Source organism: Callospermophilus lateralis, chromosome 6, assembly GCF_048772815.1.
Source record: "Callospermophilus lateralis isolate mCalLat2 chromosome 6, mCalLat2.hap1, whole genome shotgun sequence".
Lineage (NCBI taxonomy): Eukaryota > Metazoa > Chordata > Mammalia > Rodentia > Sciuridae > Callospermophilus > Callospermophilus lateralis.
The window spans coordinates 78601361-78626685 of NC_135310.1; the positions used below are offsets into that span (position 1 = coordinate 78601361).

Below are 25325 nucleotides of genomic sequence, written 5' to 3' on the forward strand. Positions count from 1 at the left end.
AAATGCTATGATAACCTTCTCCTGGAGATTATATACATGTAAGTATAGCAGTAAAAGTTTTTAGGAGTCTGCCTTTATAAGCAAATCAAAATTAAATTTAATCCAGTAAGTTCCCAAATCATTTGTCATGGAAAATTCTTCAGGAGAAAGAAGCCTAGTAATTGCTTTGTATTGTGTTCAGGGGAAACATCAGTTTGGAAAATCCTGGTCTTTCCAAATTCCCTTTAATATCAAAAACAGGCCTAGCATGTGCATGGCCATGGATTTGATTCCTAGCACATGCAAAACACACACACACACACACACACACACAGTCACACAAAGGAAAAAAAAAAGAATGTCTACAATGGATTTTAGTGATAAAAAGCATGAATTCCTGGGCTCCGTCCTAGCACTTCCCACCCTCACCTAAAAAAAAAAAACCCAAGAAACAAAACCAACCAACAAACCCACAAAAACTAAGGCCTAGGGAAATCACACCTGGTTGACAGTATAATGAAGAACTTGAAGCTCATCTCTTCATCTTCAGACCAGAGATCTTTCCACTTCAACTACAAAATGGGACTCCTTTGACTGCATAGTCAATGTTAATTGATAGCATTAAATTTACACCTTATATTTTATCATCACGTTTTCTGATTTGTGTATTAACCAAGATGTTTTTAATTCTTTCTTCAAAAGATTGGGTCCCTGGGTTGGGATTAGAGCTCAGTGGAAGAGTGCTTGCCTAGAATGTGTAAGGGTTTGATTCTCAGCACCACATAAAACAAAATAAAGGTCCATCAACAAATAAAAAAAAAACTTTAAAAATATTTTTAAAAATTGGGTCCCTAATAATGAAGTCTGCCTGGGGATTAATTGATGCTTAGCAATTCTGAGGAGTGATTAGGCTTGTCTGAAAGCAATCACTAAAATAAGGCACTTGGACTACCTGTGGTTGTATTTGACAAAACTTTTGTGTTGGCCATGAAGCAGTGACTTAGTACATAAAATGCTGACATGTTATTCATAGAAGGCTATATTAATATTTACAAATAAAATTAAAATATAATAATTTATGTCTGCATTATCAAAAGCCAACAACATCAAAACAAATTTCTTTCCTCAGTAGTTCAAGGCCTATGTTTTCTATATTTTGTGGTAAACCAAAATGTTTTTCATTGTTTTAACTACAGTCTCTAAATCAGGCTTTTTCAATCTTTATCTTTCTTTAACTCCATAGAACTCTAAGATAATGTAAGATTAATCAAAACACTACTCACTTAGCTTGAGAGAGAGAGAGAGAGAGAGAGAGAGAGAGAGAGAGAGAACACTTGTGAGCCATTCGGGCCCCCTCAGGGTAGAAGAATGGAGGAAAAGGAACAAGTAACTATTGTTATGTTGCAACTTCAAAAGAGTTTGGAAATCAAAGGTGAATAATTGTTAACAACTTCCGTATGACTATTCCGGCTTCCTCTTAATAAACTTCTGTACTCCTTTCTAACCCCTTACTTGGGACCATTGACCATAACTGACATTCGCCCTCCCTACTCAAAAAGAACCCACCAGACCAAGCAGACGACACGATGCCTCGACTCCACCAACAAAGAGGCTACTCCGTGCGTCTTTACAGCACAGGTGGGACCTCTTCCCCAGCCTTGCACACTGCTTAACCCCAGCGCCAAGGCTTGGATCAGGTCACCCGACGCCCCGGCCCCGCCTCCAGTCACCCCTGCCCTGGGCCACCCTCGCGCCTCCATCTGGCCCTGGCCCTTGGGTCCCTGCGCAGCTCGCGAATCCCCGGAAACCAGAGGGCGGCTGGCGGCGTCGCGGCTCCAAGCGGGACCGCGGCTACACCCCCGACGCCACAGCAGTCAGACACCGCGGGGCATCCCTGTGGCTCCAGAACGAGCTGGGCCGAGAAGGCTGCTCGGGACAGGCAGCTAGCCAGTCTCGCGACCGCGCTGGGGGCGGGGACCCTGTTACCTGCCGTGGGCTCGGCCGCTCCTCGCCGGCGCCGCTCTCCTGGCAACCGCGACAGCGACACGAAGGCCCAGAGCCCAAGGGCCTAGTGACAGCTCCCAGTGTGCAGTGCGCGCTCCCACGCCGGCGTCGACGTTGACGGCCCTCGATCCCGCCCCCTATCACTCCGTGCCAGCTGACGCTCGTTGGTGCTACAGCGCCCTCCAGTGTATATTAATGAGAAGCGGTCACGGGAGTGGACCAGGAAAGGGGTTTAGCAGGCATTTTTAACTCGCCTGGAAAAGTTCCAATTTGATGGAGAATTTGAAGGGCTTATAGGAATCGAAAACAGATTTTAATTATTATTTAAATAATTATTTAAGTAGATGTACAATTTTTGTTCTTTAATAACTTAAAGAATTATGAATATTTTATATGAATAACTTAAGGTCCCGAGAGGGCCAGTGTGAAGTTAGGAGACAAATATTGATGTCATTGGGCACCGAGTATAAAGCCCTTTTTATCATGTCAAATTGCGTCAAGGCGGATTTCACCGTTTTGCCCAGACTATAGGGGAGAGAACAAAAGAAAGTTTTTACAAATGTGTGACTCTTTAAATAAAATATAACGATCTCTTTTTAAATTTTAATTTGTTATATATGACAGCAAATTGCATTATAACTCATATTACACATACAGAGCAAAATTTTTCATATCTCTCGTTGTACACATGTAGCACCATTCGTGTCTTCATACATGTTTTAGTGTAATGATGTCTATCTCATTCCACCATCTTTCCTATCCCCATGCCCCTTCCCTATCCCTCCCCTTCCTTTGCCCTATCTTTAGTTCATCTAATGTTCCCATGCCCTCCCCACCCTTAAATTAGAGAAAACATTGGGCATTTGGTTTTTTGGGATTGGCAAACTTCACTTAGCATTATATTCTCCAATTCCATCCATTTACCTGCAAATACCATGATTTTATTCTCTTTTAATGCTGAATAATATTGCATTGTGTATATATTCCACAGTTTCTTTATCCATTCATCTATTGATGGGCATCTAGGTTGGTTCCATAGTTTAGCTATTGTGAATTGTGCTGCTATATACATTGATGTGGCTGTGTCCCTATAGTATGCTGCTTTTAAATCCTTTGGGTATAGACCAAGGAGTAGGATAGCTGGGTCAAATGGTGGTTTTGTTACCGCTGTTGACCTGTGAGGAGTCCTTGCTTCCCCAATGTTGAAGAATAACACCAGAGAAGCACACTGAGGCAAGGTCAGAGTGGAAATTAGAAGTTTATTAAAGGACAGCAGAAAAGACTTCTCCCGGAGGAATAAGGGGACCCAAGAGATGGAATCCGTGGAAGTGCGGTTGTTTTCCCTTTTTATAGTTCTTTCAGTGATGGAATGTAGGTGGGAAGGCCCGAGGGTGGGGCCCAGGTGAGCCAAAGAAGTAATCTGGTCAGGAAGGACTTCTGAGTCAGCATCTTCAAGTTTGCTGGGGGCTGTTTATTAACACTTCTTTGGGATGGGCTCTGGGCCTTGGACTTTCCCGGACTTCATTAACATTCCAAGAGTTGTTCAACTTTTCCCGGAATTCATTCTAAACATGGCCTCCATTTTGGATCTTACTCGATATTAGACCCGATTTACCTAACTACACTGACTACCTAACTTTAAATCTGGCTTCAGTTTCATTCCAAGGGATCTCCATACTGTTTTCCATATTGGCTGCACCAATTTGCATTCCCACCAATAATGTATGAGTGTGCCTTTTCCCCCCACATCCTCGCCAACACTTATTGTTGTTTGTATTATTAATAGCTGCCATTCTGACTGGAGTGAGATGAAATCTTAGAGTAATTTTGATTTGCATTTCTCTAACTTGCTAGAGATGTTGAACATTTTTTTCATATATTTGTTGATTGAATGTATATCTTCTTTTGAAACGTGTTCAGTTCCTTGGCCCATTTATTGATTGGGTTATTTGTGGTTTTGGTGTTAAGATTCTTGTGTTCTTTATATATCTAGAGATTAGTGCTCTATCTCATGTGCATATGTTAAAAATTTGTTCCTGGAGTTATGGCTGAGCGGTAGAGCGCTCCCCTAGCATGGGTGAGGCCCTGGGTTTGATCCTCAACACCACATAAAAAGAAAAGAAAGCTATTGTATCCAACTATAACTAAAACAAAATATTTAAAAACAAATTTGTCCCCAAATTGTAGTCTATTCACCTCACTGATTGTTTCTTTGGCTGGGAAGAAGCTTTTTAGTTTGAATCCATCCCATTTATTGATTCTTGATATTAATTCTTATGCTATAGGAGTCTTATTAAGGAAGTTGGGGCCTAATCTCACATAATGGACATTTGGGCCTAGTTTTCTTCTATCAGGCCCAGAGTCTGGTTTAATTCCTAGTCTTGATCCACTTTGAGTTGAGTTTTGTGAATGGTGAAAGATAAGGGGTTTAATTTCATTTTATTGCATATGGACATCCAATTTTCCCAGCACCATTTGTTGAATATAACATTCTTTTAAACTAATAAAACATTAATTGTTAAGAACATGCTGTTCTAAAAAATATGCTGTTCTAAGAATATTATCTATTTTGATATGTCAGTATTTATGACAGCCTTGGGGGTTAATGATGGAATAGTATATCAAGTGATCATCATCCATTAAATAGATGAAATAGTTGAAAACGAATAGAAAAGTTTATATTTTTACTAAATTTTACTAAGTTAATTTATTTTTACCAAGTTCCATGCATGATTTAAAATTATTCTGATGGAACAAGAATTTGTGCAGCAAATACCATAAAGTTTAAAACTCCAAAAACTGATTTTAGAAAAATTATCTTAATCCAGTATCTTTATAGATTTTAAGGATTTTTTAAAAATTGATATGCTTCAAGTTTGGTGTATAGTAATTATGACTTTGAAATGATAAAATGAAGCATCAATAAACAGAATTTTTTATACAAACCATCATTTTTTTCTTTTAAAATAAGTGTTGTTTTTAAAAAGTCCTTTTGTAATTCTACTGTGATCTTATATTTTTACATTTCTGCATTAGAAGTATGTATATTATAGTAGATCCTTTAGCAAACTTTCAAAAATTATCTTGTAATGAAATTCTGATTTCTCTGAGTTAGTCTTTACTTTTGTAAAATAGTAGAAATGCGTTATCTGGAATTATTCCAGGTTATATGAATGATTGATCCTTTAATTTAAAATACTAGACTTGAATCACACTCTTTTATATAGGTAGCAGAAAACTTCCTTACATTTTGAAACTATTTCAATCTTGAAGCTATCCTGTTTAAATTGAGACGCGATACCAAGTTGATTTTTCACATTTTTGTTGTCTCAGAGGCTAACAAAAGACCCTATTTCTGATTGTCCCCTTCTGGGGACAGTGCCCACCTGATCGCTTCCGTCCATTATCTCATTTTTACCCAAACTAGCTAGAGTGTGCCCCACGACCCTCGATTTTTATAATCATTTTACAGGGAGGCTAACCAGGTGACGCTTTTAGGAAGTGTAACCTGCCTCTGGCCATCAGTTTTCCCGGCGGGTTTTGAGAATATGCTCCGGGGGTGGGGCCCACGACCTTAAAGCGGCGCACTCTCCGCCCGGCAGGCGGCGCTGTGGGCTGACAGAGGGCTTCAGCCGTGCGATCTGGTGCAGGAGCTGCCACTGTTGTCGCCTCCTCTATTTCAGCTGCACGTGCAACCACTCCTGCCCCTGGTGGCCCGGGTTCGTGAGAACCCCCAGCTCAATCCAGGGCGGACCGGGCGCTGGCGATGGAAGCCAGTGCGGTGGAGACGCGTGTGTTCGTGGAGGTGCGGAGTCGGCTGCAGAGCGCGCTGCTGATCGTGGGGTAAGGCCGGGCTGGGAGTGCTGATCCTGGGTAAGACCCGGCTAGGCAGAGCCCAGCTCGCGCTCCTGCCGCCGGGTCCAGCGGCATTCTCCGCCTCCCTCAGAACCACGGATTTTGAGTTTCCTGTTTCTAGCTTTTTGCGCGTCATGATTACTCAGAGTGAAGCACCACTCCCTCCCCGCGACTGACAGCCAGCGCATCTTTTGGGAGCATTTTAGAAGTTCAGGGTTTCAGCGCCACACCAGATCTGCTGAAGCAAAACTTAGACTTTTAACAATATTCCCTGGATTCAAATGCATGTTGAAGTTTGAGGAAGAGTGACCTAAAACACCATTGGCAGTATCAGGCGTTTCCAATAAAACCATGAAAAATGCCTGACTATCTTTATTCAGGATCATCCATGTAAAGATCAATTCCAATGTTGGGCTTCCTGTTTTGTAAATAACCTCGATTTGGGGATTTGGGGGTTGTTTGTTTTCTCTCCCAAAACTGCTCAATACAGAGGAACTGATGGACACAATCAATAAACCCATGTTCAGTGAATGCCTAAAAGGGATTGCAGACTTCTTATTGGAGCTCATTATCTTTTATTCGTTTTCCAAATTCCAATGAGAAGTCTGCAAACTTTTATTATTCACTATATTAACAAGAATTTCTTGGAAAAAAAGTTCTCTTATTGTCAGCAATTTTAATGGTTTGTGGTCCTGTCGCCTACTTCCTTTTGACAGCTCTTTCAAATAGAATAAGTGAGAAGTTAAGATCCTGAAATTTTTTATGATACAGTGCCACAGCTAAATAGATGCTCAACTTTTCATCTTTTCTTTAAATCTGCCAAGTATCTGGTGTGGAGATTTTGGATTTGAGGTGAGAACTGACTTCAAATCCCACCTTTCTTGAAGATAGATTAAATTAATCTGACTTTCTTCAATTTTAAAATGGGGGTATTAATACTCTCTGGATTTTTTTCCTTCTTTCTTCCAAAAATCATGAGTTCTGGCTGGAGTATAGCTCAGTAGAGTACTAAGTACTGAGCATGCTGGAGACCCTGAGTTCACTCCCTGCTACTGCAAGAAGATCTTTATTCTTGCTGAGTAGTTTTCCATCAAATGAATGGACCACAAATCATTTATACATTCTATTGCTGTAAGTTTTACTTGTTTCTGTTAGACCAGGACGCAAGAAAAGACCACTGACTCCAATTAAAATCAAATTAAAGCAAGCTTATTATTTCGACTGGCAGGGCTGCCTCTCCCTCCCAAAATGGTGGGAACAAGACAGCCCCGAAGCTTTCCTGCAGCCCAACTTTATAGCCCAGAAAGTTACACAAAGGGGGGTTACAGGTAGCAGAACTCTGACAAGCATTACACTAATGGTAGTTTACATTTTTTGCTGGCCCCAACATCAGAATTTATGAGGACCATTAGAGCCTCAGAGAGGGTCATTGTCTGGCCAGGGAAGGCCAATATTTATGAGGTATCACTAAAGTTTCAGAGAGGGCTGCTATCTGGTCAGAGAGCCAGGCATGGGTGAGTTCAAGGCTCGGGCAGGCATCCAAGCAGGTTCAGAATTTGCAGTAATTTATAGTAAAGCCAAAATTATCTTTTCATGGCTTTGTGGCGAGATTGCTCCCAATTTTAAGAAAAGATCAGGTTGGGTCTGTCATTTCTAAACTGTGCTCATTATGAGTACAGTTGCCATAACATTGTTTTCAACTTTTGATGGACATATATTTTCATTTTCCATGAGTCAGTACCTTATAGTGAAATTGCTGAGTCATATGATAGATGTGTGCACTTCTTTGTGAGAAACTTCTGAACAGTTCTCCAAAGTGATTATACCAGTTTACACTCTCAACAAAGGAGAGCTTCAATTTTCTTTACATTCTTGCCTGCATTTAGTATCATCAGTCTTTTTGGTTTGAACCATTCTAGTGGGTATAAAGTAGCATCTCATGGTTTTAATTTGCATTTCTCAGGTGACTAATAACATTGAGCTCCTTTTCATTTGCTTTTTGGCAATTCAAATATTTTCTTTTGTAAATATCTTCTAGTTTTCTTGCAAAATTGTATATACTTTACCTGTTGAGCGTCTCTAATCTGAAATTCTCAGTTTGGAATTACCTAATATCTAAAACTTTTCCATTTTAGTTGATTTTGAATGTTTAAATTAGGCATGCTCAACATGTGGTATTTTTTTTTTCTTTTTTTAAACAAAGGATAAATTTATCAAAAGTGAAAGTGAAAGTAACATTCAAGTAAATTAGAGCTGAGTGTGCCCAACTTCAGGGAATGGCTCAAGGCTAATGTGTATTAAAAAAAATAATTTTTAAAATTAAAAAAAAATAATTTTAATGAAGTCTAGTTTATCGCTTTTTTATTTAACATTTTTGTTTGTTTGTTTATTTTTGGTACTGGTCATTGAACCCAGGGGTGTTTTGCCTCTGAGCTACAGTCCTTTTTTATTTTTTATTTTGGGATAGGATCTCACTAAGTTGTTGAGGCTGCCCTTTGAAGGTGTGATCCTCCTGCCTCAGCCTCCTGAGTTGCTGAGATTACATGTGTACACCATTGTGTCTGTCTTTACTAGTATTTTGTAATAAAAAAGTTTGCCTATCTTAAGTTTGTAGAGAGTTTTTTCTTAAGTTTTTTTTTTTTTTAAATTATTGCTATTATTAGAGATGTGGTTATGCTGTGTTGCCCAGGCTGCCCTTGATTTCCAGGTCCAAGTGAACCTCTTGCCTTAGCTTCCCAAGTAGCTGAGACTATAGACTAGCACGCCACTATGTCTGGCCTACTTTTTGAAGTTTTATAGTTTTACCTTTGGTGTTTTGATCTATGGCATGATGAATTCGTTTTTTTATTTGCAGTGAGTTGGATAGGGGTTAGTGTTTATTTTCTTCTAAGTATCTTCTGTAGAATGGAATGGTGTTCCGTCACCATTAGTCAAGGAGACCATTATTTCCCTCATTGAAATAATTTAGTATCTTTATCAGAAATTAATTTACTATACTATTTGCAGAATATGTCTTTTCATATCCTTTTCCTTTTTTTTTTTTTTTTGTATCAGGGATCGAACCCAAGAGTGCTTAACCACTGAGCCACATCCTCAGCCCTTTTAATTTTTTATTTTGAGACAGGGCCTCATTAAGTTTCTTAGGGTCTCACTAGGTTGCTGAGGCTGGCATCAAACTTGCAGTCCTCCTGTCTCAGCCTCCTAGCTGATTGGATTACAGGTGTGTGCCACCATGCCAGACTATCTTCTTACTTTTTAATCTATGTCTTTTTATATGTTTTCATAATTTTTTTCAAAACAGCTGGATGTTTTTTTCAAATCCATTTTGACAATCTCTGCATTTTAATTAGAATTCCCTGAACATTTATTGCTAATGTAAATATTGATATGATTGAGTATATTCTTATTCCTAATCTTTTTAAAAATTAATTAATTAATTTTAATTAGGTATATATGACAGCAGAATGCATTTTGATTCATTTGTACACAACTGCAGCACAATTTTTCACTTCTCTGGTTGTACATGATGTAGCGTCGTACCATGTGTGCAGACATACATGTACCTAGGGTAATGATGTCTATCACATTCCATCTTTCCCGCCCCGTACCCCTCCCCCTTCCCTCCCTCCCCTTTGCCCCATCAAAGATCCTCCATTTTTCCCGTGTCCCCCCCCCCCGTTATGGATCAATATCCCCCTATAAGAGAGAACATTTGACCTTTGGTTTTGGGGATTGGCTTACTTCACTTACCGTAATATTCTCCAATTCTATCCATTTACCTGAAAATACCATAATTTTATTCTCTTTTAGTGCTGAGTAATATTCCATTGTGTGTATATACCACAGTTTCCTTATCCATTCATCTATTGAAGGGCATCTAGATTGCTTCCACAGTTTAGCTATTGTGAATTGAGCTGCTATTAACATTGATGTGGCTGCTTTACTATAGTATGCTGATTTTAAGTCTTTGGGGTATTGACCAAGGAGTGGGATAGCTGTGTCAAATGGTGGTTTCATTACAAGTTTTCTAAGGAATCTCCATACTGCTTTCCATATTGGCTGCACCAATTTGTAGTCCCACCAGTAATGTATGAGTGTGACTTTTCCCCCACATCCTCGCCAACAATATTGTTGCTTGTATTCTTGATAACTGCCATTCTGACTGGAGTGAGATCAAATCTTAGAGTAGTTTTGATTTGCATTTCTCTAATTGCTAGAGGTGTTGAATATTTTTTCATATATTTGTTGATTGAATGCATATCTTCTTTTGAGAAGTATCTGTTCAGCTCCTTAGCCCATTTATTGATTGGGTTGTTTGTTTGTTTGTTTGTTTGTTTTTTGGTGTTAAGTTTTTTAAGTTCTTTATATATCCTGGAGATTAGTGTTCTATCTGATGTGCAAGTGGCAAAAATTTGCTCCTGAAATGTAGGCTCTCTCTTCACCTCATTGTGCCGCAGTCTGTCTGGGCACAAAATAACTGAGCCACCACAAAGCCTTGTAGATTCAAACAGCAACTCTTTATTCCTCAAACTCTCACCGACACTCTACCCACACTTTCTGGGAATACACTCCCTCCACCGGGCTCTTCGTACTAATACTCTCAGAACCCCTCGAGAACTCCACGGGAACTCCAAAGAGCGGGTGCCTGAGGCAGCAGGATCCACCCTAAACCTGGAGCCGCCCTATTCCCAGCAGGATCCACCCTAAACCCCGGAGCCACCCTAATCCATGAGTAGGGTCACCTTTCAAACCAAAATGCCAAGCGTCATTCCTACTTGGCTATGGCTCTCAGCATCATTGATTGTTTCTTTTGCTGAGAAGAAGCTTTTTAGTTTGAGTCCATCCCATTTATTAATTCTTGATTTTGTTTCTTGCACTTTAGGAGTCTTGTTAAGGAAGTTGGTGTCTAAGCTCATGAGATTAAGATTTGGGCCTACTTTTTTCTCTGTTAGACAAAGGGTTTCTGGTCTAATTCCTAGGTTTTGTACATGGTGAGAGATAGGGGTTTATTTTCATTTTGCTGCATATGGATTTCTTAGAGGTAAATAAGAACTCCAATACACTATGAAGGTAGTACTAAGACAAAAGTTTATTGCTTTAAGCTCATTCATTGAAAAAGGAAAAAGTCAACAAATAAACGACCTTACATTACATCGCAAAGCTCTGGAAAAAGAACAAACCAACCTCCAAAGTAGTAGAAGTTAGAAAATAATTAAAATCAGGGCAGAAATCACTGAAATTGAAACAAAAGATACAATTCAAAAAAATTGACAAAACAAAAAGCTGGTTCTTTGAAAAAATAAATAAAATTGACAAACCCTTAACCACCCTAGTGAAAAGAAGGAGGGAGAAAACTCAAATTACTAAAATTTGTGATAAAAAAGGAAATACTATGACAGACACTATTGAAATACAGAAGACAATTAGAAACTATTTTGAAAATCTATTTGCCAGTAAAATAGAAAACCTCAAAGACATGGGCAAATTTCTGGAGTCACATGATCAACCAAAACTGAGTCAAGAGAACATACACAATTTAAACAAATCAGTTTCCAGCAAGGAAATAGAAGATGCCATCAAAGGCCTACCAACCAATAAAAGCCCCGGACCAGAGGGATTCACAGCTGAGTTCTACCAGACCTTATTCCTAATCTTAAAAGAACAAATGCCTCTACCATTTCATCATTAAGTATGGTGAAATAGATTTTTGATAGATCCTATTGGTGGATTGCATATTTTTCTATTCATTGTTTACTAGGGGTTTGATCATGACCAGGTATTGTATTTTTCTCTACAATTTTTTGTATATATTGAGAAAATAATCTCACCTTTTTATCTTTACATCTGTGTAATTACATTAATAAAATCCAGGTTAAACCATTTTGGCATTCTTGGGATAAACTTTGACCATTCACTTAAAAAACATTTTTTTTTTTTTTAGTTGTAGTTTGGCATTTATTTATTTTTATGTGGTGCTGAGGATCCAACCCAGTGCCTCTATTGGTGAGCCACAACCCCAGCTCCCATTCATTTTTAATCTATAGTTATTTATTGAGTTCCTACTCTGGTGCCCAAAACTCAAATGCAAAGTGCTAGAGATATAGCTATAAAGAGTAGCAACAGCAAAAACAAAAATATTGGTTTTCATCAAGTTTACAGTTTAATAATGGCCGTTGGAGAGAGGTGGGCAGAAAATTACAAATTAAATAAAATATAGACTATTGTTGCGTAGGGAAAATACTTGGAAAAAATACAGTAGAAAAAGAGATAAGGAGAAAAAAAAATTACACCTTTTATTTCAAATGAGAAAGTAACATTTGAGTAATGAACTGAAAGGGCTGAGGCATGGAACTATGAGATACCTGGTGGGAGACTGTTGAAAGGTGCCCAGTTCAGAGAGATGTGGGTGGAGTGGGAAGGCATCTAAAGAAGGGTCTGACTTTAATGGGCAGGCAAATGTTTAACAACCTACTTTCCAGGAAAACAAAACAAAAAAGTAAACAAAGATCTTGATTTGCAGAATTTGTTGATTCCTGTGGTGTAAATGCTTTCACCAGGATTGACCTTCAGCCTACCAAAGTAAGGTCATCTGATTTGCAGAATTCCAGGAATTTTAACTACCTGGACTCCAGGGCTTGTAGGATCTGAGTCTATCTTATCACTGTGTCTTACAGAACAAAGGACTTGTACTCTTAGTGAAGTTATTAGATAGTTTTAAGCAAGGTGTGACAACTGAAAGTATCTAAGAGAACAATAAGAATGCCTCAAATATAAAGGAATTGTGTGGACAATGTCACAAAAATTAGAATCTCTGATTATAGTATTTTCTTAAAGAAACACTCTGCAACCTGCAAAATTGGGAAATATGGTTTTATTTATTTATTGGCATTGGGGATTGAACCCAGGGGCATTTTAAATCTGAACTATATCCCCAGTCCTTTTTTTTTTCTTTTTTTAAATTGAGACAGGTCTTGCTAAGTTGCTGAGACTGATCTTGAACTTGAATCCTCCTGCCTTAGCCTGGGTCACTAGGATTAGATATGCCCCTATGCTCAGCTGGGAAGTATGTTACTACCATTTTATACTCAGGTCCCCATTTATGTTTTGCCAATTTTCCATGTAATGTCTCTAATAGCAAAGGAATCCAGGTCAGAATGATATGTTGCATTTTCTTGGCATGATTCAGTCTGTTTCAATCTGGAAGAGTTACTCATTATCCTTGCCTTTCATATCTTGACACTTTTGATAATTATAGCACACTTGTTTTTTTTTTTTTTTTTTTTTTTTGAATTTTTAATATTTATTTATTAGTTTTCGGCGGTCACAACATCTTTGTTTGTATGTGGTGCTGAGGATCGAACCCAGGCCGCACACATGCCAGGCGAGCACTCTACCGCTTGAGCCACATCCCCAGCCCCTAGCACACTTGTTTTATAGAATATCTCTCCATTTGAGTTTGTCTATTTTCTCAAGGTTAGATTCTGGTTATGCATCTTTGGCAGGTGTTGTATTTCAGAGTGATTTCTGTGTTCTTATCATCAAAATCAGATGGCACATGATTCTGATTTGTTCTATTATTGGTTATGCCAACTTGGAGCACCTAAGCAAGGTGGTGTGTGCCAGGTTTTTCCCCCTAAGGTTACTTTTTTCCTTTTATAATAAAAAAATGTTAATTGGATAGATACAAGACTATGTTAATACTCTGTTCCTCATCAGATTTTAATTTTACTCATTTATTTACATCAATAAGAATAAATATGCCTGTTTTCTTCAGTGGGTTGCTTCTTTGCTTAAATTACAGCAGTTGTGGCTATAAGGGGGTCCCTTCAGGATGGTTTCTATGTCTTTTTGACATGTGCCTCCCTATCATTCTTTGATTTCTTTCTTACTTTGTTGTACTGCAAATAGTCTTAGCCTCATCTCATTCTTTTCCTGCTCCGGGACTGTAGTCATTTTTCAAAGAAATGCTCTTTCTTTCTTTCTTTCTTTCTCTTTTTCTTTTTAAAGTGGAAAATTACCTTTACAGACCAAGATCTGAGTTCTAAGTATGCTTATTACTATTGGGGTGTCATTTCCCCCAGTGTGTGTGTGTGTGTGTGTGTGTGTGTGTGTGTGTGCGCGACTTATATGTAATGTTTATGTATGGATATACATACATAAATTTATGTTTATTTATATTATTCTGCATACATCAAAAAACATGGCTTTACACAGATATTTCCAACTCTATTCCACAACTATAGGATCTGTTCTAGTTTTATTCCTTTTTCTCTTTGTATCTCTAATTTCCCACATTAAGAATACTTGCCCTTATTATCTCATGGTATTTATTTCCCTGGCCAGTCCCCCTGTGTAACTAGTCTTCTCCTGGCATGCTTTGCTGCTTTCCCTTTCCCTATTCGTTGTAAATACCTCTTGGCCCCTCTTTTAGATTGAATGCTCTTTCCTCCCAAAATTCCAAAATTCATATATTAAAGCACTAATTATTCAAAGTGATGGTGTTGGGGGTGGGGTTTGTGAAGTAATCAGGTTTCCAATGAGGTCATGAGGGTGGAGCTCTGTGATAAGATTAATGTCTTTATAGGAAGAGGAAGAGATATCAGAGTTATCTTATCTAGCTCACTCAGTCCATGGTACAGTCATCCCGCCAGATCTGAGTTCAGCACCCTCAGATCAAAAATAATTCATAAAGCAATTGCTTCTGTACTGACATGTAAAGACTTTTTCCATTATTGTTACCTATACAATACAGTAAAACAACTATTTACATAGTATTTGCTTTGTATTAGATACTTTATTCTAGAGATGATTTAAAATATATGGGAGGATGTATGCAGGTCATATACAGATACTACATCATTTTATATAAGGGAATTAAGCATCAGAGGATTTTTGTATTTGTTGGTGGTTCTGGAATCAATCCCCATAGATAGTGAGGCAGGACTGTATTTCTTTATAACAGCCTGAGCCAAGCAGGCTCTGAAACCCCATGCTGTGCTCCCCTTCCATCTCCAGCCTAGATATCTTCCTTATCTGTCTTAGAGTTCAACTTCCACACCTAATATTTCTCCTGGTGTATTCTCTTCTCACCATGCTTGGCTTCTCACATCCATGCCAGACTACTGTGCTTCCCTTATCCTTGCATTGATACCTACCTTGCTCAGTTTCATGTAATTGGATTTTCAGAAAGGGGAAGAAAACTGGCAAGCCAGAGATGGAGTGGTGATTAGCGAATTTATGTACCCAGTGGTCTCCCTGGAGGCACCTACAAATGCCAACAACTTCTTCCAGTTTGGAAATCATTGAGGTAGAAAAATTGACACAGTGTATCTTTAGAGTAGTGGCTAGCAACTGTGGCCTTTGGGTTATGTCTAACCTACATCCTGATTAGGTAAAAGCTGTGAGCTAAGAATGGGCTTTGGATTGTTTTAAGGATTGTTTAAAAAAAAATACAGAATATGTAACAGAGACCATATATGACCCACAAAGCCTAAAATAGTTACTGTTTGACTGTTTATAGAAAGTTTTCTGATCCCTGCCTTTGAGAATCATTATTTCTTAAGTATAATTTTTTAAAATTGAACTTTTAACTCAAGTGTTTGAGACTGTCTTACTTGTAAACAAAAACAAAAACAAAACAAAACAAACCTAAGATTCTTGATATTCTGTTTTCCCAATGAAGTGCAAGATCCATATACATTGAAAAGGTACTAGCCATTAAGTAACCTTAAGACTTTGTAAGACAAATGAAGAAGCCTAACCAAGATTCACCCCTGAACACATGGTCTGCCCTCTGTTCTTAGGTAACTCTCAAGCAGATGGAATGAGACATTAGGTGGATAGCTTGCCTTCTGCATTTAAGAAGAAGCCATGGGAGGTTGAGGATGTAGCTCAGTGGCAGAGGAGGTGCTTAGCATGAGCCAGGCTCTGTGTTCAATCCCCAGGACCAAAAAATAAATAAATTTAAAAATAACCATGGCTCTTTGCACCTCTGTTACAATGGGGAGCACAGTTCAGCTTTATGGGAGGAGGTCATTTCCATATATGCCATCATCGCTTTCTTTGTTATTTACAATTACTTCTGTATATGTCCTCTCCCCTTCTATGTTTTTCATTCCTGTTGGACAGGGACTGGATTTTACTTTTTGTTGCCGATACTGAGTATAGTAATTAGTGTTTATCATAAATTAAATGAGTCCTCTCATACCTGGGATTCACGTGTCACTTTTTTTCCCATTCATTCTTAGTATTCTTAAAATTGAACAGAAAGTTTTTGTTTTGTATCTATTGTTTCACTTAATTCTGTTCTCCTTATCAAAACTCTGTATATCAGTTAAGGTACAATGTGATTTTAAGGCTGGTCTTCATAAGGATAAGAAATGTGTTTGGAGACTTTGACCTTGCTGTGACAGTGAAGGGTACTCTCTGACCTGATCAGACTCTAGTGTAACTTGGTTTCCTTTAGGATCTATCTGTTTGCTGCTTTTTTTCTGAGGCAATGGTTTTAGGGTCTCTAGTGAAAAGGAACAGAGAGATGTTTAGCCATTTTTGTTTGTTTTATTGTATGGTTTTCATCAAAGGGAAATAATTTGTTTGGGTTTTATTTTTAATTATCAGGGAGCCAAAAGAAGGAGGTATGCCCATGGATGTTTCCATAATGCCATCGTTGCTCCAGATGAAAACCCCCACAGGCTGCACAGAGGTTCGGCTCCCAGCAGAGGTCAGGCTTGTACCTTCATCTTGCCGTGGACTGCAGTATGTAGCTGGAGATGGACTGCACCTTCGGCTGCAGGCACACACAGAATTCAGCACAAGTGAGTTGGTTACCACTTCCATTCTTCATTTACATTTTTGCTAGTAATCAGAGATATTTCTTATTTAAGTTGAACTTTTCCCAGGTGAAGACTCCTTATCAGTGCCTGGAAGAGCTAGGAGAGAGAAGATCTGGGGTGTAAATAGCACTGCTATTTACTAGTTATGTGCAGTTGAACATGTCACTTAAACTTTCTGGGCTTTATTTATTTCTTTTTAGTGTTTTACTTTCTAAAAATAGACTTTGTTTTTTAGAGCACTTTTAGGTTCACAGCAAAATAAAATGGAAGGTACAGAGTTTTCCCCTAGAATCCTTTTTTTTTTTTTTTTTTTCTCCTTTACTTAAAATTTCCTGGCTCACAGTGGGATATGAAAATGTGAAAATGAAATCAGATGGTAATTGTGCAAGACCTGGTTGATCTTAAAGCATTGTATGGAAATTCATTCAACATACAGCTTACCTCATACTCTGTGTAATGGGTTGCTCTAAGTGCTGAGGACATGATAATGAACAAGCTAGGGAAGGTCTCTACTCTCATGGAATTTAAATGCTAATGGGTGAGAATAGATACTGAACAAATAATTTATTGCACAGTGAGAAAAACATTATAGGTAAAGTAAAACAAATAATGGGATAGGGGATGACTTAGGGTTAGCAGAGGGTCGGAAGTCAGGGAAGGCCACTTTGAGTAGGTGATGTTTGACCAGAGAACTGAATGATGAAAATTATCCCATCCATATAGAGACTGTTCCAAATTGAACAGCACGTGAAAAGTTCCTAAGGTTGAATGTGATGCATAATTTGATTTTGATTGTCACTGTGACTGTTACAAACACAGTATTTTGTAACTGCATACAAAATTCAAATTACATTTTGATTCAGTAAGGAAGTAGAAAAGTTTTCTTTTTGTAAGTTCTTATTATTTATTGAAAAAATAATTGGTTTATTACATTTCTTAAAGTCTAAGTAGTATGCTTTGGAGGATTAAAATGATGTGAAAAGGGGAAACAGTAGAGGAAGTTTCACTCCTTTTTTGCCCAAGAGTAACTTTTGCTAAAGTTCTGGCTTAGCAAATAATAAATTTGATGGTAAGAGTTGGTTTTAAGAACAAGGGGCAGTGAAGAAAGATGTCATGGCGCTGAAGTAGCTTAGGATAAACACTGAGAATGACAGTTGAAATAATCATGGAAAGGAACATGAGGTGGAAAACTAGACAGACTCCCTGAGTGTACTTAACACCGGGTCAAGGTAGTACTGGTTTCCAGGAAGAGGCTGTGGGCGTTTATATCTTTGATGTCATCACCTTCTCCATTAGCAACAATAACCATAGCAGGAATTTTGTGTGGAGTCTGTGAGCTGGGGAAAGACAGGCAAGAAAGCCTCAGTGTTGTCTAGGATTGTGGTTTTAGGGATGGAGGAATAGAGACCTGCAGGGAAATAGAATTGAGTTGTTGTCCACCCATATTCTATAACTGTGAACATATAAATAGCAAAACTGATATTAATTATAGGATGAAATAAATTGACTGCCATATGTTGGTTTGCATATTGTTTGTGTACATTGGTTTCCTATTTCTTTACACTTATAAAACATTTTACTCAGGTATCTGAAAAGGAAAAGTTTCAAAGACCTGTTACATGGTGCATGAAAGGGTAAAGTAGATTCCTGGGCACTTAATTGCTTTAGTGCTTTCCAGATCATAGGTAGGAAATAAATATTTGATGAATGAATAAATAAATACCAGGTATATACTTGATGATATGAACTTGAATCAGATTGTACTGTAGGAAGTGACTTGAAATTTTTAGCTTTTGGTTGTTTCAGGGATTGTTAAAAATGCGCTTTTCATAAGAACACCTATTCAGGACAACCCAATAGACATCATGCTGATACACTATTGCGAGCATAATATAGGTAGATTTGTGACCCAGCAATGGAACTGGCTACCTGGAATCTTCGACATCACTGGTGTTGGATTCAGCCCCAGAAGCATTGCTCTCCCTCTGTATTTGAAAGTTCTGGCTTTTAAACCTGACCCAGTGGCCAGCAGAGGGTAGTGTTTCCTTGAAAATTTATTTATTGGTCTAGAAAGAACATTTTGTATGTCTTACCTAGGTCTCCTTTTTTTTTCACCTTAGTGCTATAGGAATTTGTGTACCCTTACAAATTAAACTAGAGTTCTTAATTGCCAAGGTTTAAATTTTCTAGCATCAGTTTTTTTTTTTTTTTTTTTTTGGTCTTTAAAATATATACAAAGTAACCCGAACCAAATTCAACTTTCTTGCTTCTAATGGCTATGACCTCATTTCTTCAATTATGTTTTTATAGGCAAATATTTTAGTTTTTTTAATGAAAAAAAATTATTTTCTACAAATGGAATAACAGAAACTAAGGGAGCATGCTGCCTTGTGCTGCTATTTCTCATATTGTGAAAAATACACATTTTCCCCATTACTTCCAACATTTTCTCACAGCTTTCATCAGAAATTGAATTTTGGTCTTGGAAGATTGGACTCTTCTTTGAAACTATAATGTTTCCAGGGACCTCCCCCAGAAAGACCAGTTTCAAGACTCATTTTGTTTGTATATCCTGGTAATGTGCCAGCATGGATATAAACCTTGTTAAAACCAGATTAAACATACATTTTAGGAGCTCTGTGTGCTAGCAGTCACACTGATGACAAACTACCTAAGGACAGCAGAGGAAAACTGAGCATAGGGAAGATCTGGTAGTTGGCTAGAGGTGAAGGAAGCAGGCCATCTTTACTCACCCCTGGTGCAGGTATTCATAGAATGAGAGCAGTAACTCATCGGTGTGTTATATAGGTAATCTAGGGCAATGCCTAGCTCTGAAACTCTTGACAAATCTGTTGTTTTTGAAAACACTTCGCAGTGTTTGCTTCTGGTTGAGTCATCTGATAATACTAATTAAATGTGTATGTCTGTGTAGATCATAAACAGTGTGTATTGATGGTAATTTATTGTGACTAGTGAACCCTTTAAGTATGCTAATATATTTGTTCCAAATCTCTAAGACTCGCTATTTCATTGATTTTCTTTAGAACTGATTTCACTATTTAATCAAAGCTTACAAGCCCAAGAATGTTGCACATTTTATTGCCAGTCCTGCGGTGAAGTCATAATAAGGGACAGGTAAGGAATGCAATTAATACTGATTAATTCTGTGCCTGGGAATATTTTTTTTTCTTTTTTCCTTTCGCTATTATAATTTTTGAAGTTAATTACCGAGGGAGCAGTGTATGCTCTTGAAATGAGAGCCAATGTAATGTCACTTTGAACAAAATCAACCACAGACCTTGCCAGCAATCACAGAATAGCAGGCTCTTCTCACGGAGATAAAGGGGAACCACAGGATGCTGGCTGAGGCAAGATGATTGGTCTTGGTAGAGGAGCCGCGACAGGTTCCTGAAGCACCTCTCTTCTGAAGAGATGTGGGATCTATCTCATCTGTTTAGTCCCTCACAGTGATGAGTTAGGGTTTCGATGTGAATTTTTCTACCTCACAGAGCTTGTGAAGTAGGACTTTTGATCTGAGCAATGATTTCTTTCTGTGCCTTTCTAAAATCCATTTCCTATTTCCCCTGCTTATTAAAACAGAGCATACAGAGCACAAATTAACCTTTTCTCAGTGATTAGGTTAATCTTGTAACCCATTCTCCTTGTGATGTGCTGTGATTACCCTACTGAGACGGGAAGGGCTCTTTTGCTTTTTCCTTTGCATTCCCAGGTCGACTTTTAAAATTATTACTGTTATTTTTGTCTTCTGTCATCCTCCCATCAGCCTTGTTTTTTTTTTTGTTTTTTTTTTCCTGTGCACAAATCCTTCCCCCTGAGCTTTCAGCTTCTCATCACTTACGATCTGGAAAGACAGATGAAAACCTACTTACTGTTTAAAGATACTTAAAGAAGTACCTTGGGATTCTTTGATGGGTTTCCTGAGTCAAGTGTCTTGAGACTTATGAGTGAATGGGTCCTTCATATCTGAAACCTGCTCCTCTTCCAGTGCTCTGGTCTCAGTCATGTCATACCTGTGTCCTCAAGGTAGGAACCCTGGGGCATGGCATCGGGGTCTTCCTTCTTCCAGTGTAGTCATCAGCTACAGTGGCTACTTCCTTGGGAACCTCAGTCCACTTTCCTCCACCCCTCTGCCTTAGTCAGGGCCACTGTCTCCTCACCTAGTGACACCTGTTGCTAGCTTCTTGTCTGCTAACTCTTCCTCTGCTTTTGCCCTCCTCTGACCCATTTCTGCACTCTTGAGTGATTATTCTAAAATCCAGCTGTCTCCCCTGTTCAGACGCTACCATGGTCCCCTATTTTTTTCCAGGATAAATTCCTTAAATCTTCAGCATTCACATTAGTTCCTTTATGAGTTCACCTATGTTTACCTCTCGTCCTCACTTCAGCCCTCTTTCACCCTCCTTCCCAAAACACACCATTGTGTTTTGCTCAAATTCTGTGCACAGTTCTGGAGATCAGCATGCCATCCCATAGTTTCTTTATGCTTTTCTTCACCCTTGGGCCTTATGAAAGCTACTCCTTCTTCTGAATGTACCCATACCCTGTCACTCCCTGTTTAGCCCCTGCCTGTACTTCAGAATTCAACTGGCAGGGCCTGTACTACGGGGAGTCTTCCTGAACCCTGGTTTGCTTTAGATGTTCATTTAAGGTTTATTTGCCCATTTTTACAGTTAAACTCAAGGCTCTGGGGGCAGGCAGGGAGAGTCTTTTTGATTTTTCTATCCTTTATGCCATTATTAAGAGTACAGTGTAGGCTAATGACTAGCAGTACAGACTGAGAAGTTAGAATGAGTTGTATCTGACATTTATTAGCTGTGTGACCTTGGACAAGTTATTTAATCATTCCATGCCTTAAATTTCTTTTTGAGAAAATGTAGATAACAATAGGCCTTACCTCATAGGGTTGTTGAGAGGATCAAATGATCATGTTTATAGCAATGTTTGGCACATTGTAAGCATTTATTATGTTAGCTACTGTGATAATTATTCTTATCATCATCATCATTCCTGGAATCAGGCACAGTGCCTGGTGAATAGTGTGCTCTCAATATATTTTTGCTAGGTTGAATTGAGTAAACCTCGGTGTGTTTATTTTGGTCTTCTACTAGCCTTTCTTGCTTGCTTCCTGATTCCTGGCAGCATCCCAGGTAGATGAGAAGGCACAAAGTTACTCCTGTGTTTAGGAGAGGTTATAAATGGACTATCCTCAGAGTGATTATCTTGAGTGAGAAATGAGATGGCTTCATATCTACTGAGGAGAGAGGAACATATTTGCTCAGATTACCTAAGGGTTGAAGTTGCCACAGAGTGCTTGCTTGGTGACAGGCCCACTTTATCCTGAAAGTCCAAGAGATCCTGGTTTACATTGTTGTTCAGCCATAAATGTTGCCCTCCTCTCAGTCCATTTCAGAATTTGGCTTAATTCTCAGATGAAATTTCTGAAACACTTGACTTCTATATCAGGAGTTAACCTGGAAGTAACAGTTAACTTTAATGAATCAGTTAAATTCAGCATGACATTGTTTCCTGGTGACACTTAGGGGCTAAGGTTTGTTCATTATTGGCTAATATTTGTGCTTTACTGGAAAAAGGAGGAGGATTTTGAAGATTCTCACCTACAGTGCCTGCTTTTCCTATCAGGAACTGTATTTTCTGTTTTGGTCAATCCTGTCTATAATCATGGAGTTGAGAACTAGAAGGACATGGAGGCTAACAATGAAGGACGCACACATTCTCCCTATCCCTGACTGCTGGGAAGCTGTGAGGGTAGAGGGGGAGCAGGAGAATGGAACTTGGGTTTGAACTCCAACCTTACTACTTAGGAGCTGGGGGGCCTTGTTTGTATCATCTCAGCACCTGCTAAAACCCATTTCCCAAACTTGTCAGGAGAGTTAGGGAGTGTAACATACACTGTAATAGGTGTATGGCAAGTTTTTTTTCAATTGATTTTAGAGACTCCTTCTACTCTCTTTTCTGACTTGTGCTTATTAGCACACTAGCAATTCTCTAGTTCAGTGTTTCAAACAGTTTTATTTCAGGACTGTCATTCATATAGTCCATATGCATCAGAGAAATGAATCACCTTTTTGATTTTCTCTCTCTGAGAAGATAAACACTAGACTTCACTCTCACTTCATTTAAGCAAGTCTTACGTGAAAGCCTTTTCATACCACATCTGTGAGCCTGGCCTGCATATGCCTCTTGAGCTGCATAGAGAAATCTTTAGTAAGTGACTTAAGTCTTTGCTTACATCTCACTCTTGGGCAGCATGCCCTGTGACTCTGTACAATGAAAGGCTATGCTTCTTCCAAGCTCTGCATAGAGATCTTGTGCTGACTATTGGTATCAATCAGGGTGGTCTTCTCACTTTGGTTTGGTTACTTGTTTTATGTGAGTGATAAGGACAATTCTTGTAGTCCTTAAATAAAAAACAAGGCCAAAGTTTCTCCAAAAGAGTCTGTATGTGCTATAATCAAAATCATATTATTGTAAATATCTTTCCCAGGAAGGTACTATGGACTGTGCTGACTGACATGTAGTGGGTGTTCCTCTAGTAGGAGTAATGGGTAGAGTGAACATCTGCCACCAAGTCTCCTTTTTTTTTTTTTGGCAAACATTAGTAACTTTTTATTCAAAGATTGTATATTGAATACAGAAATACAGAGATATCTTTCAGTGGGTTCTTAAGCAATATACAACAAAGCATGTACCAAGCTTTCTTATCTTAGAATTAAGGCACTTTAATTTTCTGGGCAGTCTCTTTGTAAAATGAAGAAGTTGGATTAGATAAACTTGACAGAGTCCTATTGGCATGATATTTTCTCATTGATGAACCCCATAAAGTTGTACTTTGGTTTCCTGTGAATCATGATGATTTAGATAGTGCAAGGCTAAAGATGGTTCCTTTTTTTTTTTTTTTTTTTTAACTTGCAATCAAGCAAATTATGGAAATAAGATATAGGGACAATTTATTTTTTTTAATAGGGACAATTTAACCAAATAAGATTCATTAATGTCTTTTAACATTTAATGCATGAGCACATAAAATCTGCTAATGAATGACAATTTTTTTCTTTATTTAGGGTCATAAGCTCTGAGCTAATTTATTTTAGTTATTTGAAACTAATGCCTTTTTTTAAAAAAAATACAGTTCTCTAATTTATAAATAAGCCAAGTTTTTCTATAAAATTTGTCTAAATGTATAGTTTTTGATTTTTCTCTTGTTAAAACTAAACAGTTCACAATATCAATCAATAATAATAAAATTACTTTGTGAATAGTCTAAGAAACAGTGAAGTGGTCATTGTGTTTGATATTTGTTATGGTTTTTAGAAATAAATTCATGTCAGACTTGAATGATATTAGTTAACACAACAGATTTTCAGACCCAGCCCTTTTGATTGTCAGGCCATTTTGAAAGGAGTATTCTCCTGAGGTCTCTGGAATAGTACAACCTTTCCACCTGTACCTGCACACTGGGTTTCAGTCCAACACTCATGAGGGCATTGAAACTCTAGGAGACCAGCAGAATGAGCTTTATGGAAGCAGGAGATGATGGATTTTCAAACTGCTTGGTTGGTCCTCTTGGCACACCAACTCTAATTGAAGCCTGAAAATAACTACTTCTGTGAGTGAAGCTACTTTTTTAGTGAATGAAAACAAAACAATTAAAAAGTGCAGAACTGGGGGTGTAGCTTAGTGACAAAGCATATGCTTAGCACAGAAGCCCCTGGGTTCAATCTCCTGCACTGAAAAAAAAGGCAGAGCCCAAACTGGATTATTGGCAACATTGTATAAACTTTTGGAATAAAATTACTATACTTTTAAAATCTAATCATACTATATAATAATAGTGTTAAAATGTAAAGCTAGTTTTAGAGGATTCATGGCCTACTAGTTGGAGAATGTCACCTGAATTTATATAAATACCAATAGCCATATTTTGAGTTTTAGATGTTTAATGTTATTTTTTAAAATGTTATATATACTTTTAGTTGTTGATGGACCTTTATTTTATTCATTTATTTGTATGTGGTGCTGAGAATTGAACCCAGATGCTAGATAAGCACTCTACCACTGAGCCACAAACCAGTCTTGATGTTATTCTTAAGACTGTTAATGGTCACTTGGTTTTAATCCATCTATAAAAGCCCTGTTACTACTATTGTTATGATCACTAACTAATGACTGATTTTAAAGGTAAAGGACATTTTATATATATATATGCTTAATATATATATATATATACATATATATATGTATATATATATGCTTAAGTATCAAGTAAAACATCATTAATTAGTAGAATTTATTAAAATTGTATAAGTTATTTTCTAAAAGGTTATGCTGATGATGCATTAAAATAACTAGCAAATTTTATTTTATTATGAACATATGTTGTTCATCATAAGCTCTTAAGCTCAGAAAAAAATTAAGAAATCATTTCACTTTTTTTCTTAGCTCCAGATGTTCTTTTACCTAAACTACCTTGAAAAAAAAAATGGTATCTATTTTATTTTGAAGGTTCTCTCAGGAAGTAGATCATATCAAAGTACATTTTTCAGGGTTTTGGATAGATATACTTTCAGTAGAGTTGTGATTAAAATATACCTTTCGTTCTTTAAGGTTTTATTT

The 25325-nt window shown here is 37.9% G+C and overlaps 2 protein-coding genes across 5 annotated transcripts in view; one reads left to right on the forward strand and one right to left on the reverse strand.

Annotated features, from left to right (window-relative positions):
- The window catches only part of Dop1a (DOP1 leucine zipper like protein A), a 103236-nt gene extending 101186 nt beyond the window's left edge, over window positions 1–2050 (reverse strand). For all 4 annotated transcript variants that reach the window (XM_076858463.2, XM_076858462.2, XM_076858464.2 and 1 more), the window contains exon 1: window positions 1966–2050. The gene's annotated coding sequence lies outside the window, so the exon portion shown is untranslated. The remainder of the gene's footprint in view (window positions 1–1965) is intronic.
- Window positions 2051–5643: 3593 nt separating this feature from the next.
- The window catches only part of Ube3d (ubiquitin protein ligase E3D), a 140573-nt gene continuing 120891 nt past the window's right edge, over window positions 5644–25325 (forward strand). The window contains exons 1-3 of the mRNA XM_076859977.2: window positions 5644–5826; window positions 16456–16652; window positions 19715–19805. Coding sequence (XP_076716092.2) covers window positions 5750–5826; window positions 16456–16652; window positions 19715–19805 — 365 coding nt within the window. The 5' untranslated portion in view covers window positions 5644–5749. The remainder of the gene's footprint in view (window positions 5827–16455; window positions 16653–19714; window positions 19806–25325) is intronic.